This window comes from Symsagittifera roscoffensis, chromosome 9 (genome assembly GCF_963678635.1).
Source record: "Symsagittifera roscoffensis chromosome 9, txSymRosc1.1, whole genome shotgun sequence".
NCBI lineage: Eukaryota > Metazoa > Xenacoelomorpha > Acoela > Convolutidae > Symsagittifera > Symsagittifera roscoffensis.
Window position 1 is genome coordinate 10,200,818 of NC_087070.1, and position 16,742 is coordinate 10,217,559.

Sequence of the window (16,742 nt, forward strand, 5' to 3'; positions counted from 1 at the left end):
TTAAAATCTAAGAGTGCTGCAAATTATGTCTAACATCATGCATTGACCACGCTTCCTTGAGGTTAGGCGGAAGTTTACTAACAGCTTGGTTTTACAGGTTAACACTCTTAAGATCATCGTTAAATGAAAATGATTTGATAACTGCTTTGAGGCCAGATATGGCAGAGGAGAAACTAGAGACATTTTCCGAATTGTGCATCTTAAGTGGTGGCAAAATATTTAGCTTATCAAGATGCGCACCAACAATAGCGTGTGGTTGCCCAAACTTCCGTTGCAAGGTGGCCAGTGCAACCTTGTACATAACGCCACTATAATTACGGTTTTTGCTTAACCTCTGACGAGTGTTTTAGGTATGTCAGTTTAGTATCACCGGTGTGAGCAGCGGAATCAACGGTTGACTTAAGCTGACCAAACAATTCGTGCCAATTTAGCAGGTTTCCGTCAAATTGAGCTAACTTCCATTCAGGAAGATGATCTTTGCGGCTATGCTTTACTAATTCCGCCAATTCACGAGCGGAGAGAGGTCGATCCGATGAACAACCTTGGTTCGGAGTAGCAAAAGACGGTGCGTAGTCTTCGTTGACTGGCTGACAACCAGTATTAGCATTATTGACAAAATGCCGAACATGTTGAGGATTAACTGGTGGAGTATGAAAATACACAGTCCCACCACTAGTAAACGGGGCGGCTGTGTTACACGGTGGGACAACAGTTGTCACATTAGAAAAAATGTGTCACATTAGAAAATGTGTCACATTAGAAAGTGTGTCACATTAGAAAAAGATACTTGATACTGCCTCTCCAGCTCCTCGTGGCGTCGTTTTAGCAAAGCTAACTCATGCCGTTTCTCACTTGATGATATAGTGTGAACAGTCGAGGTATGACGAGTGGAAGCAGATATATCAGACTTATGAGAATCACGTTTTCTACTTTCCTTAGATTTATTAGAGACCTTAGACCTGTTTTCAGATACTCGTGCTTCTGAATCTCTTGTTTTGTGCGAGCGTGACGATGACTCAGACCTAGTTCGTTGTAAAGATCCCTTGCTCCCTGTAATGCCGGCTGCTGAAACTGACGAAAGTTCAAGGCTCATGTTGTAACTCTGAGCTTCATGCATTACTTTATCGCTCATTTCGATTAGTTTCTTAAGCCAAAGAGCTTACTGAGCAATAATTTTGTCAGGGATTTCCGTTTTCACCGCTAACCTAATAAATTGCAGATTTAAGTCAGGAATTTTATCTAGCGCATTTTTACATTTGTAAACAGCCTTATCAGTTTTTGCGGTGCGACTATTATTCTCAATGTACTCAAGTAATAATTAGTGACCCTTAAGCAGCTCGTTTTCTAGATTTAGACGGATTTTAAATAACTTGCGTATCTTAATTTGAATTTTTTTGTCCAAGTTTTTCACAAATTGACAATTTCTTACGGATGCTCACTAAATAAAAAACAATTATTAAAATGAGATACTGTTTTGATGCGTAATAAAATTTACATTAATATTTCCATATTGGTTTACAAGTTGGGGGAACTTGAAGTATCAAAGCTTCTGCCTGAAGCCTATTTTTTTATAGCTTTTTGATTTTAAGTGGTATGCGGTTTTGTTTCTCACGCGTCTTAAGGATATTAAGATCAGCGCTCTAACGCCTTAGAAGGAGGAGAGTCTTGAACTCAAGGGAAAGATGCTGGTGAAGCTCTTTGTATTTCTCAATTAAAAACTGGTCCTTAGCCTTACGCTTAGAGTTAAAGTCTATGACGACGTTCAGAACAAGAATACCTGTTGAAATTAAATTTTTCTCTATATCCTCGTTTCCATTCTGTCTACAGTATACGATTGGACAAATATTTGTATTATACCTTAATAACAAACTGACAACTTGCTCACTACTCAGCTTGCGGTTAACGTTGCTGCGGTGCCTACTTATTGAGTTGTTAATGGTGTCATGCCAAATTACAAGCTCGTTGCGATGAGACAAGTAGTGATGTAGGTAGTACTATATTGTTTTGTGAGAGTCCCTAGCATTAAATCTCAAATTAATCCTGAATTTGTAAAGCAAGTATCTTTGCCAGGCTTCTGGGAAGGAGCGGGAAGTTTTCGGAGCGCGTGATCCAAGGAACTAGCTTCTAGAATGAATACCATACATTTAAGGGGTCTATGCGACGGCAACGTTACGCTTGAGTATCAATGGGGTCGGAAAATTAAGTAGTTAATTGAACTCCAACAGCACACACGGAGTAAAGCTGAGGATGAAAGAATTCAACTTAACCCACTTAATATTACCTTACCTGACCACTTAACATTATTGTCACGCAACGAAGTCAAAAATCGGACGGGCAAAATCGGCTTTGATACACTTGAAAACTGGCTTTCAGTTTCACTAAAAGTGGGTGGGGGATCAGGCAAATTGGTTAAGTTCCAGCAACACACGCGGAACAAACCTGAGGATGAAAAAACTCAATTTTACTTGCCTGTTATTTTGTTACCAGACCACTTAACATAAGGTTGGTGTCATCTCACAGCACAGTTTCGCAGAATTCTGGGTACGTTTTGAAGATTTTGTGACAATTTTCTACTTTTTTCACAAATTTTTTTGGAAAATTTTGATCAGCGGGTTCGAGTCATAAACCAATTCAAAAAACATGTCTTGTACCTCTTGTCTATGATCCAATTTCACGGATGAATATTCCGTTCACTCATATTCAAAAAAACTTGGTATCGAAAAAAAAGTCAATAAGTTTGTCTATGTACCGATTGTAAAAACTTTGAGTATTAAGAAAAACTACCGGGTGCTAGCTTGCGCGAAAAAGTTCAATATGTATCACATCGTATGTAAATTTATAGCACGAATGGAGAGTTTCGAAAGTTTTGGAACTTTCTTACACATTTGGAGATTGGGCAGTCACCGGTTTCTGGTTGTCAGATTTTAGGCCAGCCGCAAAGCAATTGTCCAGCAATCTCTTCTCAAACTCACTCAAAACATCTGTAGTTGACCCCCTGTCTAATGATCTGGATAGCTGAGAAAACCCTCCGTTCCTTCTGTTTAATAGCCTCAGTTGAAATCAGGATACCTGTTTGAAGGCCTCAATAGTTCAGCGTCTTCGCTAACAACTCTGCACCTTTAGAGTCGCCCGCGCGATGATTCGGGCCTATTTCACTTGCTCTCTCTTCTGAACCAGAAACTTAGCTCTTTCTACCTCTTGTTGAGCTACCTGTTTGACCTCAACTGCCTGTGTGAAATCTCGGCCAAAACTCAAGTGAGTGAGAGAAATGTCGTCCAACCCAATTCCGAAAGAAGCTGCCCCGAAATGTCTTGGAAAAAGTCTCACGAACTTTCTTTGAAAAGCGTCGTATCACGATACATTCGGAAGCGTCGTAACGAGCAACTGAAATACTGAATCGATCACTTGTGCAGATTATTCTCGTGTCGGGGAAACTGCAATCTGCAACAGACGTGTCCAGGAACCTTCAAAAGGGAACTTTCAACAATTGTGTCCCTTGTGGGGCGCCAAAATGTGCGCGCTCAATCTCCGTAAGTTGGTAAAAACTATGAATTCGAGTGCTGAAATATGAGGAGCATTTATAGGCAAAAACTCTCGGAAACTCAAAGTTCATCATATCTTCGGTCAAGTATAACATCATACAACTTCATGAAACTGCCCCGAAAACTGTACAAATCGGCGCAAGCTAGCCACAAGAACCGATAATAATGTCCTTGAGACAAATTGCTCTTTTTGGCGGTCAGCCTTAATCAAGGCTGAACCGAATTAGAACAAAAAACAGTTAAAATAGGATATAACCCCTTTTTTTAGGGTAATAATACATGGTCAGGTGGGGGACTCGAACGTACGCCAACTGGAAAGTCTGTATAGTCGGCGTTACTGTAGCTTAGAGCTTATATTAAGCTTATTAGTAGCTTATATGAATTTATTCTCTGTTTTATATGTTTAAACTCTTGTTACATTTGCTCTGCAACACCTTTCATGTCTTCTGCGCTGCTCAAAATTCCTTGTGATTGAAATCGGATACGCTCATGAACAAAAATCTAAAGTCTGTCAATACTCGGAATTGTTTGAAATTTCTGAGCTCATCTGAGCTAGGCTTTTCAATAGACTAGCTCAGCTGAAGTTTGCCAAGCCGCATTTGATTTGGACTTGTAAATATCGTTTTTCGCGCAATTGATTGCTTTCGATAGTCAATGGAAAACAACCAATGCACTTGATTTCTGTCCTCTGATTATTTCCACTTGTTCGATTGTGGCCCAAACGGTCTTAGTGTCATTTGAGAGACATTTTTGTTATTCGGTAACTCTTTTCTAAAATATTCCTTTTTTTGAGTCCTACATGAGGTCCGGCGTTGAGAGCATGTAGACCAAATATGAGTCGTTTTATTTAATCAGCTCTTAATTATGTGGTGACCTGCTGTAGTTGGGCGATTTAACTTCTAGTCATCGTCACTCGAGCTCGTAATCCCGTGCTCGTCGGGTCGTCTTCGATTCTGTTAGCGTCATAGTTTTTCTGCCGTAGTGGTTGCTGTTGTTGTCATTTTCAGTCTGATTTTTTATTCCCAGGATTTCAAAACTTACCATTCAATTTGTGTCGTAAGAATTGTGGATAGCGGCTTGCTCCTTTGAAATAAAAATCGTTTTTAAGAAAAAAAACAACCCAAACCGCCAAACCGCCAAATTTCTCCAGCCGTTCAAATCTTGAGCGGTTTTTGAGCGGGATCTCTACACGGTTTCCGGCATTGATATAGTAATTAAGCTCTCAGTTTCAAAGCGCCTAAAAACGGATAAACATAAATCACATAAATTTTTGAGCGACTTGAATAAATCTTCTACGAAGTTTTTACATACCTTTTGTTACTCATGATTTTATTCAGAAAACAGTGTGTTATGCCAAAATGAAAAGCAATATATGACAATTCATCAACAATTGACTTGACTGCAACATCTATCTGAAAATCAGCAGTTAGATAATTGTTTTTTTTTCGAATTTTGTAACTGAACAGAGATCAGGAGCATGAATTGCCAATATGTAAAGATTGTGGTCAACAAAATTGCCGATGTAGGAAATTGTAAGATAAGCATTTTCGGTGTGGGGAAATGTAAGATAAGCATATGGAGGTCAACCCAGGTAGTATTTCAACTGCATAATAGCGTCACATTACCTTTCCAGGCCTTTTTGTTGGTTTTAATCGGTTTCTTTATAAGACCGCTCAAAAATCGCTTAAAAATCGCTCAAATCTTGCTTGAAAAACCGTTCAAAAATCACCGCAAAAAATGAGCGGTTTTTGAGCGGTTTTTTAAGCAAGAGTTGAGCGGTTTGAGCGGTTTTTTCCAAAAACACCGCCAAAACAGCTCAAATCTTGCTGGAAAGCCGCTCAAACCGCCCATATCTTGAGCGGTTTTTGAGCGTGATCTCGACCCGGGAAGTCAGTCTGTTCTTTATTAATGACAGCAGGGAACTTGAACTTGTCTTCAGAGCAAAGCTTGAAAACTCTTTCAGTGCCTGAAAGACACGAACACGACTAGTTGGTCGAAACCAGCATGCAGCTTATCCACGATATGTTTTTTTTCTGAGTATTACGTTTGATTTTTGCATGACTCTCGAACCATAAAAACAATGCCGGATCAAGTAGCAATTGTAATCTGCATTAAGCCCTTCTCTGTGTCTTCTCAGCTGTCCCAGCCAGCCTGTCAGACTTGTTGCACCGAAAACCGCGATAGAAACGTGATTGAATCCTAAGAAAGATTGACGTTTATGTGATCAGTAATAAAATGATCAGATTCCTGGAGATTATTGTATAATTTTGTTCTGCGGCATTCCGGTCTCTCATTACTAGGACACGACGTTTCTCTCCAGTACAGCAAGGTTTGAGCCTTAGAGGGCAACATACTTTCTGAAAAACTAAATATCAGCAGCATTTCTTGCGCGTGTTGAGATATAAGATACCATAAAAACAATGCCGGATCGAAGAGCAATTGTAATATGCATTAACCGGTTCTCTGTGTCTTTTCAGCTGTCCCAGCCAGCCTGTCAGACTTGTTTTCAGAATTTGTGGACCAACGAAATCCAGATTCAGACCGTGTGGATCAAAGAAGTCCGGAATCAGACCATATGGACCGACAGAGTCCGGATTCAGACCGTGTGATCCAAACAAATCCACATTCAGACTGCGCGGACCGAAGGATTCTGGCTATGGACCGTGTCGACCAAATGAATCCTTGTGCAGACAGTGTGGACTGAAGAAGTCAGGATTAAGACGTATGGACAGGAAAACCGTATGGACGGTTTTGGAGCTCGTGGACTAAAAAATTTCGGCACAAAACCGTTTGAACATTTTCATCCATTTTAAGTTCGAGGGGTTCAACTGAAATTGGGTGCACGAAAAATCTCTTCCGATCATGTGTCGCAACAGAAAACGAGAATAAGTTGCTGGAGGTCAGGACACGGATTCTAAAATATGGAACCAACAAAAGTCTGGGTTTTATGTAGGTATAGAGTTATGTATGTATGTATGTATGTATGTATGTATGTATGTATGTATGTATGTATGTATGTATGTATGTATGTATGTATGTATGTATGTATGTATGTATGTATGTATGTATGTATGTATGTATGTATGTATGTATGTATGTATGTATGTATGTATGTATGTATGTATGTATGTATGTATGTATGTATGTATGTATGTATGTATGTATGTATGTATGTATGTATGTATGTATGTATGTATGTATGTATGTATGTATGTATTTATGTATATGTATGTAACTTAGTATGTATGTAAGTAATGCTGTTGTCTCACACTGATTGCTGTTGTTTCATAAAAATCACAGAAAAAATGAAACACTAAAGCATTTTGATTGTGAAATAAACGACTTTGAAATTCAGCTTTTTGGGCTTTTAAATGAAAACACAAACGAAACAACTGTAGCGTCTTCACACCATGTTTGTTCGAAACTCTTACCAGTTCAACGAAAAAATAAACAATGCGGAGTGTCTTTAATAAAGCTTTTTGAACAAGACTGACTATTACTCTATCCAGTATACATTTCATTTTTGTTTCTTTTCTTTGCTATAAATCTGTGACAGAGCTGAGCTTAAAATTTGCTTAATTTATCTGTTATTTATTCTTCCTTGATATGAGTTAAAGCGAAAAAATCAAATTAGAAACTGCTTGATATTTCAGTTGAGGGTAGTTTGTTTGGGTTGATCTGTAAGTTCATGCGAGTTTTTCAGTATCAATTCGAGGTTTTTGCAGACTTATGTTCAGACTTACTACACTAGTGTTCAAACTTTGCAAACTTATGCTCAGACTCTGCAGACTTCTATTCTGACTTTTCAGACTCATGTTTTGACTTTGCAGACTTTGTACTGCATGGCAACTATAAATTTTTGGTCCCCACGCGAATCTGGTTCAGACTTAACAGACTTAGGTTCAGACTTTGCAGACTTACTTTCAGACTTTGCAGACTTTTTGTTCAGACTTTGCAGGCTTATTTTCAGCCTTTGTAGGCTGATGTTTAGAATTGCGGACTTATGTTTAAATTTTGCGGACTTTGACCTGCGTGACGACTATGAATTTTTGATCCCCACGCGGGTCGATTCAGACATTGCAGACTTTTTGTTAGACTTTGCAGACATATGTTCAGACTTTGCCGACTTATGTTTAGACTTTGCAGACTTATGTTCAGACTTTGCAGGCTTTTGTTCAGACTTTGCAGACTTATGTTTAGACTTTGTAGACTTTAACCTGCGTGGCGACTATGAATTTCGGGTCCCCCACGCGGATCGATTCAAATTTGCAGACTCTATGTTTAGATTTTGCAGCATTATGTTCAGACTTTGCCGACTTATGTTTAGACTTTGCAGACTTACATTCAGACTTTACACACTTTATATTCAGACTTTGCAAGCTTGTTTTCAGCCTTTGCAGACTTATGTTCAGACTTTGCAGGCTTATGTTTAGACTTTGCAGACTTTGACCTACGTGGCCACTTTAGTTTTTCGGTCCCCTCGCGGATCGGTTCAAACTTTGTAAATATTATGCTCAGACTTTGCAGACTTATATTCAGTCATTGCACACTTATGTATAGACTTTGCAGACTTATGTTTAGACTTTGCAGATTGAGGTCAGACTTTGCAGACTTATAATGAGATTTTGCATACTTTGACCTGCATGGCGACTGTTGCTTGCAGCAAGCAACGTAATCAAGTGAAAAACAAAATGGAAATTATTAACCGCCAAAAAACTGATTTAAACCAACAAAGATTGTTTCAAATGTTTGATTTAATCTACGCGGGATTAATCCCCTTTTTATGTAATGTAATTTTATATCGAATTATCCAAATTTTCAAAACAGCTTGTAAAATTGATCAACATTAAGAAGCAGCAGTTGGGTGAGCCTTGTGACTCTGGTTTAGACAGATAGAGACTGGATCAAGGCTCATTGCACAAACTCAACGAGTAAAAAAATTGCGAATATTGCAATACAACGTTTCAGAGTTCTTGTATTGTAATGCTAGCATTGAATACTCGCTGCAGGCACACGCCAAAAACCCATTGAAGTTATATTGACATTTGCAAGACTTTTCTTCTTAAATAAAAGATGTTCAACTTCATTGTCTTGGTATACACAATGAAGCAGGTATAAGCTGTTCCCCTCCCTCTGATATACAATCATATCTTCGTTGAATCAAAGTTAAAGTAAAATATCAGCTACGTCAAGCTGAGTTGGTCCGCTATTGAAAAGTTTTAGGCTTCGGCGAGAAACCATTGATCCGCGTCGACCCGGACACAACGAACCAAGAACTACTAACCATTAACCAATAACCACGAACCACGAACTATGAGTGATACCAACGACCAGTACGATCTACGAAGCTTCGCGAACGAGCAAGGCGATGTACGATCAGTTGCAAACGAGCAACCAGGTCAGAGCAATGCGAACGAGCAGAGCGATCAACCAGCTGTTGTGAGCGCGCAACATGGACAAAACGATCAGTCAGGACGAACATACCTGAAGCTGGTTCACTCCAGAAGTGGTCACAAGACATGCATTTCTAAGCATAGGCATCGAATAAACTCAATCCGATCGGTCAATCCAGTGACTGATCTTGCTGGCTTGCGAATTTCTCTTGCTGTCATAAGAGAGACCCTCACATCGATCAGTGAAAAGGATCGATTGATAGAGGACGTTGTACCAGACGAACGTCTGCAAGCCGAGCTTGAAACGGCTTGTGAGTTCAGAGCGGAGGTACGAGAATTCATTCAGCAGACGAATGATTTCTTGGAAGATCAGCAAGCGTCTTCCAGAGGATCGACAGGAGAAGCGAACGGGCTTCATACAATGTTCTCACCAAGATCAAGTCAGATCAAATTGCCAAAGATAGATCTTCCTTCCTTCAGTGGGAAGTATACAGAGTGGACGAGCTTCATCGATCAGTTCGATTCTGCTGTACATGGAAATCCAAACCTCCAAAATGCTGAGAAGTTGAACTACCTCAAGTCTTCACTTCGAGGAGAAGCAAACGATCTGATCAAGAATGTAGCAGTAACAGACGTGAACTACGAGCTCGCAAGGAGGACTCTAATGGACCGATTCGACAACAAGAGGTTCATTGTAAGCATGCATCTCAGTGCTGTGTTACACTACCCGACTTTGAAAACCGAAGATGGAACAAGCCTCAGGAAGCTTTTGGAGTGTTTGCGCGAAAATGTGGCTGCATTAGAAGTGCAAGGCTGTAATACTGAAGACTGGGATCCAATACTGGTTCATGTAATTGAGCAGAAACTGGATCCGGAAAGCCAAAAGCAATGGCAGCTTCACAACCCAGGAAGAGAGCTCCAGAAACTAAACGAGCTTGACGATTTCATTAGTGCGCGAGCGAGGGCACTAGAAGCAGTGAAGTCATCAATCACTTTACAGAAACCAACGACTCGAATTGAAGCACATTCTGATTTCCAAAGTAAAATCGACCGAAGGCAATCGTATGGAGCAACAACTGTGGACGAGCAATGTGTGTTTTGTGGAGCACTTCATAGTGTAACTGCATGTAACGAGTTCAAGAAGTTGATAGTACATACACGGAAAGACGAAGTGACTTCCAAACGACTATGCTTTAATTGTTTGCGCCCAGGGCATTTGGTAACGAAATGCCCAAGCACGCACAATTGTAAACTGTGTGGAAAAAGACACCATTCTCTTCTTCACGTGGACAATCAGCACAGGGAACAACAGAATACAACTGAGAGAAATACTGTAAACGATTGTCATACCAGTGGAAACAACCTGTGTACTGCCATTAGTGCTAAGGAACCTGACAAAACGGCCCTACTTGGAACTTGCAGGATACCGCTGTTCAACCATCACAGACAGGAAATCATTTGCCGTGCCTTGATAGACAATGGATCACAGTTGAACTTCGTCAGTGAAAGCTTCGTACGACGGAATGGATTGCCTCGTAAATCAGTCAACCAAACAGTGAAACCAGTTGGAACAGCACCCCCATTGGAGACGAGAGGTCTTGCTCCGATAACTTTGTCATTGCCTGGAGAAGACACACTACGAGCAGATTTCTTCATCATGCCCCAAGTCACATCAGATTTACCAGCAGACGATGTGGATGTACGCAAGCATAACCTTCCATCTCGATATGAACTGGCGGATCCAGATTTCGACAAAAGAGGACGGATTGATCTTCTATGTGGTGTTGAATTGGCAAACGAGCTCACCACTGGTAAACGGATACGAGAAGGATCTCTCAGCTTGGATGAATCAATTTTTGGCTGGATTGTGAGTGGATCAGTACAGTTTTTAAGCAGGCGCAATGATGATAGAGTTTTGCAAGCAAACTTCGTCAGTCAGGTGTCTGATCTGGACATAAACCGATTGTGGACAGTTGATGACTTGCCTTCGAACCGAAGCCCTCGATCAAACGAAGAAGAGTTTGTTGAGGATCACTACGACAAAACAACTGTAACTGAGTCAGATGGTTGCTACTGTGTTATTTTGCCTTTCGAGACAAACGTTGGAACATTCGACGAGTGCAGAGCAAATGCACCCAAACCATTCTTCAGTCTGGAACGCAAACCTAAGCAGGATGTGGTTTTATACACTCAGTATCGAGACTTCATCAAAGAGTTCCGAGACATGGGTCACCTAGAAGAACTCATTGAAGTTTTTTGGAAGCGATGGAGCAAGGAGTACTTGTCTTCTCTGCAGCCTCGAAAGGAGTGGAATTCAAAACAACGACTTCAATACCGCAAGGGGTCGCTGCGTCCGGCCTTGCACAAAACTAAGCAAATTCACAGTCAGTGTTGAATGAACTTGGCTCATTCAAGGTGGGCGGCAATGTTGCTTGCAGCAAGCAACGTAATCAAGTGAAAAACAAAATGGAAATTATTAACCGCCAAAAAACTGATTTAAACCAACAAAGATTGTTTCAAATGTTTGATTTAATCTACGCGGGATTAATCCCCTTTTTATGTAATGTAATTTTATATCGAATTATCCAAATTTTCAAAACAGCTTGTAAAATTGATCAACATTAAGAAGCAGCAGTTGGGTGAGCCTTGTGACTCTGGTTTAGACAGATAGAGACTGGATCAAGGCTCATTGCACAAACTCAACGAGTAAAAAAATTGCGAATATTGCAATACAACGTTTCAGAGTTCTTGTATTGTAATGCTAGCATTGAATACTCGCTGCAGGCACACGCCAAAAACCCATTGAAGTTATATTGACATTTGCAAGACTTTTCTTCTTAAATAAAAGATGTTCAACTTCATTGTCTTGGTATACACAATGAAGCAGGTATAAGCTGTTCCCCTCCCTCTGATATACAATCATATCTTCGTTGAATCAAAGTTAAAGTAAAATCTCAGCTACGTCAAGCTGAGTTGGTCCGCTATTGAAAAGTTTTAGGCTTCGGCGAGAAACCAGCGACTATAATTATTTGGTCCCAACGCGGATCTGGTTCAGATTTGACAGACTTACGTTCAGACTTTGCAGACTTTAACCTTCGTGGCGACTATGAATTGTCGTTCCACCACGGGGATCGTTTCAGCTTTTGCAGACTTATGTTCAGACTTTGCAGACTTATGTACATTTTTTACAGGCTGATGTTTAGATTTTGCAGACTTATATTCAGACTTTGCAGACTTTTCTTCAGACTCTGCAGACTGATGTTTAGACTTTGTAGAGTTTAAATTGCGTGGCGAATATGAACTTCCGCTCCTCTACGCGGATCGATTCAGTTTTTGCAGACTCTTTGCTCAAACTTTGCAGACTTATGTTCAGACTTTTCAGACTTATGTTTTGAACTTTGCAGACTTTATGTTCAGACGTTGCAGAATTTTTGTTGGATTTTGTGGGCGTATTTTCATCCTTTGCAGACGTATGTTCAGACTTTGCAGGCCGATGTTCAGACTTTGCAGACTTTACCCTGCGTGTCGATTATTAATTGTCGTTCCACCACGCGGATCGTTTCAGCTTTTGCAGACTTTTTGTTCAGACTTCGCAGACTTTTGTTCAGACTCTGAAGACTTTGTGTTCAGACTTTGCAGACTTATGCTCAGACTTTGTAGACTTCTGTTCAGACTTTGCAGACTTATATACAGACATTGCATTATTTAAAGACTTTACAGACTTATGTTTAGACTTTGCAGACTTATGTCTAGACTTTGCAGACTTTATGTTCAGACTTTGTATTCTTATGTTCAGACTTTGCAGACTTACATTCAGACTTTACACACTTTATATTCAGACTTTGCAGGCTTGTTTTCAGCCTTTGCAGACTTATGTACATTTTTTACAGGCTGATGTTTAGATTTTGCAGACTTATATTCAGACTTTGCAGACTTTTCTTCAGACTCTGCAGACTGATGTTTAGACTTTGTAGAGTTTAACTTGCGTGGCGAATATGAACTTCCGCTCCTCTACGCGGATCGATTCAGTTTTTGCAGACTCTTTGCTCAAACTTTGCAGACTTATGTTCAGACTTTTCAGACTTATGTTTTGAACTTTGCAGACTTTATGTTCAGACGTAGCAGAATTTTTGTTGGATTTTGTGGGCGTATTTTCATCCTTTGCAGACGTATGTTCAGACTTTGCAGGCCGATGTTCAGACTTTGCAGACTTTACCCTGCGTGTCGATTATTAATTGTCGTTCCACCACGCGGATCGTTTCAGCTTTTGCAGACTTTTTGTTCAGACTTCGCAGACTTTTGTTCAGACTCTGAAGACTTTGTGTTCAGACTTTGCAGACTTATGCTCAGACTTTGTAGACTTCTGTTCAGACTTTGCAGACTTATATACAGACATTGCATTATTTAAAGACTTTACAGACTTATGTTTAGACTTTGCAGACTTATGTCTAGACTTTGCAGACTTTATGTTCAGACTTTGTATTCTTATGTTCAGACTTTGCAGACTTACATTCAGACTTTACACACTCTATATTCAGACTTTGCAGGCTTGTTTTCAGCCTTTGCAGACTTATGTTTAGACTTTGCAGGCTTTTGTTTAGAGTTTGCAGACTTTGACCCACGTGGCCACTTTAGTTTTTCGGTCCCCTCGCGGATTGGTTCAAACTTTGTAAATATTATTATGCTCAGACTTTGCAGACTTATATTCAGTCATTGCAGACTTATGTATAGACTTTGCAGACTTATGTTTAGACTTTGCAGATTGAGGTCAGACTTTTGTTCAGACTTTGAAGACTTTGTGTTCAGACTTTGCAGACTTATGCTCAGATTTTGTAGACTTCTGTTCAGACTTTGCAGACTTATATTCAGACATTGCATTATTTAAAGACTTTACAGACTTATGTTTAGACTTTGCAGACTTATGTCTAGACTTTGCAGACTTTATGTTCAGACTTTGTATTCTTATGTTCAGACTTTGCAGACTTACATTCAGACTTTATACACTTTATATTCAGACTTTGCAGGCTTGTTTTCAGCCTTTGCAGACTTATGTTCAGACTTTGCAGGCTTATGTTTAGAGTTTGCAGACTTTGACCTACGTGGCCACTTTAGTTTTTCGGTCCCCTCGCGGATTGGTTCAAACTTTGTAAATATTATTATGTTCAGACTTTGCAGACTTATATTCAGTCATTGCAGACTTATGTATAGACTTTGCAGACTTTATGTTCAGACTTTGTATTCTTATGTTCAGTTTTTGCAGACTTACATTCAGACTTTACACACTTTATATTCAGACTTTGCAGGCTTGTTTTCAGCCTTTGCAGACTTATGTTCAGACTTTGCAGGCTTATGTTTAGAGTTTGCAGGCTTTGACCTACGTGGCCACTTTAGTTTTTCGGTCCCCTCGCGGATTGGTTCAAACTTTGTAAATATTATTATGTTCAGACTTTGCAGACTTATATTCAGTCATTGCAGACTTTTTGTTCAGACTTTGCAGGCTTATTTTCAGCCTTTGTAGGCTGATGTTTAGAATTGCGGACTTATGTTTAAATTTTGCGGACTTTGACCTGCGTGACGACTATGAATTTTTGATCCCCACGCGGGTCGATTCAGACATTGCAGACTTTTTGTTAGACTTTGCAGACATATGTTCAGACTTTGCCGACTTATGTTTAGACTTTGCAGACTTATGTTCAGACTTTGCAGGCTTTTGTTCAGACTTTGCAGACTTTTGTTTAGACTTTGTAGACTTTAACCTGCGTGGCGACTATGAATTTCGGGTCCCCCACGCGGATCGATTCAAATTTGCAGACTCTATGTTTAGATTTTGCAGCATTATGTTCAGACTTTGCCGACTTATGTTTAGACTTTGCAGACTTACATTCAGACTTTACACACTTTATATTCAGACTTTGCAGGCTTGTTTTCAGCCTTTGCAGACTTATGTTCAGACTTTGCAGGCTTATGTTTAGACTTTGCAGACTTTGACCTACGTGGCCACTTTAGTTTTTCGGTCCCCTCGCGGATCGGTTCAAACTTTGTAAATATTATGTTCAGACTTTGCAGACTTATATTCAGTCATTGCACATTTATGTATAGACTTTGCAGACTTATGTTTAGACTTTGCAGATTGAGGTCAGACTTTGCAGACTTATAATTAGATTTTGCATACTTTGACCTGCGTGGCGACTATAATTATTTGGTCTCAACGCGGATCTGGTTCAGATTTGACAGACTTACGTTCAGACTTTGCAGACTTTAACCTTCGTGGCGACTATGAATTGTCGTTCCACCACGGGGATCGTTTCAGCTTTTGCAGACTTATGTTCAGACTTTGCAGACTTTTCTTCAGACTCTGCAGACTGATGTTTTAGACTTTGTAGAGTTTAACTTGCGTGGCGAATATGAACTTCCGCTCCTCTACGCGGATCGATTCAGTTTTTGCAGACTCTTTGCTCAAACTTTGCAGACTTATGTTCAGACTTTTCAGACTTATGTTTTGAACTTTGCAGACTTTATGTTCAGACGTTGCAGAAATTTTGTTGGATTTTGTGGGCGTATTTTCATCCTTTGCAGACGTATGTTCAGACTTTGCAGGCCGATGTTCAGACTTTGCAGACTTTACCCTGCGTGTCGATTATTAATTGTCGTTCCACCACGCGGATCGTTTCAGCTTTTGCAGACTTTTTGTTCAGACTTCGCAGACTTTTGTTCAGACTCTGAAGACTTTGTGTTCAGACTTTGCAGGCCGATTTTCAGACTTTGCAGACTTTACCCTGCGTGTCGATTATTAATTGTCGTTCCACCACGCGGATCGTTTCAGCTTTTGCAGACTTTTTGTTCAGACTTCGCAGACTTTTGTTCAGACTCTGAAGACTTTGTGTTCAGACTTTGCCGACTTATGTTTAGACTTTGCAGACTTATGTTCAGACTTTGCAGGCTTTTGTTCAGACTTTGCAGACTTTTGTTTAGACTTTGTAGACTTTAACCTGCGTGGCGACTATGAATTTCGGGTCCCCCACGCGGATCGATTCAAATTTGCAGACTCTATGTTTAGATTTTGCAGCATTATGTTCAGACTTTGCCGACTTATGTTTAGACTTTGCAGACTTACATTCAGACTTTACACACTTTATATTCAGACTTGGCAGGCTTGTTTTCAGCCTTTGCAGACTTATGTTCAGACTTTGCAGGCTTATGTTTAGACTTTGCAGACTTTGACCTACGTGGCCACTTTAGTTTTTCGGTCCACTCGCGGATCGGTTCAAACTTTGTAAATATTATGTTCAGACTTTGCAGACTTATATTCAGTCATTGCACATTTATGTATAGACTTTGCAGACTTATGTATAGACTTTGCAGATTGAGGTCAGACTTTGCAGACTTATAATTAGATTTTGCATACTTTGACCTGCGTGGCGACTATAATTATTTGGTCGCAACGCGGATCTGGTTCAGATTTGACAGACTTACGTTCAGACTTTGCAGACTTTAACCTTCGTGGCGACTATGAATTGTCGTTCCACCACGGGGATCGTTTCAGCTTTTGCAGACTTATGTTCAGACTTTGCAGACTTTTCTTCAGACTCTGCAGACTGATGTTTTAGACTTTGTAGAGTTTAACTTGCGTGGCGAATATGAACTTCCGCTCCTCTACGCGGATCGATTCAGTTTTTGCAGACTCTTTGCTCAAACTTTGCAGACTTATGTTCAGACTTTTCAGACTTATGTTTTGAACTTTGCAGACTTTATGTTCAGACGTTGCAGAAATTTTGTTGGATTTTGTGGGCGTATTTTCATCCTTTGC

General features: G+C 40.0%; 2 protein-coding genes across 2 annotated transcripts in view; one reads left to right on the plus strand and one right to left on the minus strand.

Moving 5' to 3' along the window:
• LOC134854554 (uncharacterized) overlaps positions 1-16,742 on the minus strand; it is a 245,060-nt gene that overhangs the window by 151,569 nt on the left and 76,749 nt on the right. The window lies entirely within an intron of this gene.
• LOC134854716 (uncharacterized) lies at positions 8,856-11,330 on the plus strand. Its single transcript, XM_063871072.1, has one exon. It carries the CDS (start codon positions 8,856-8,858, stop codon positions 11,328-11,330), a length of 2,475 nt encoding a protein of 824 aa, XP_063727142.1.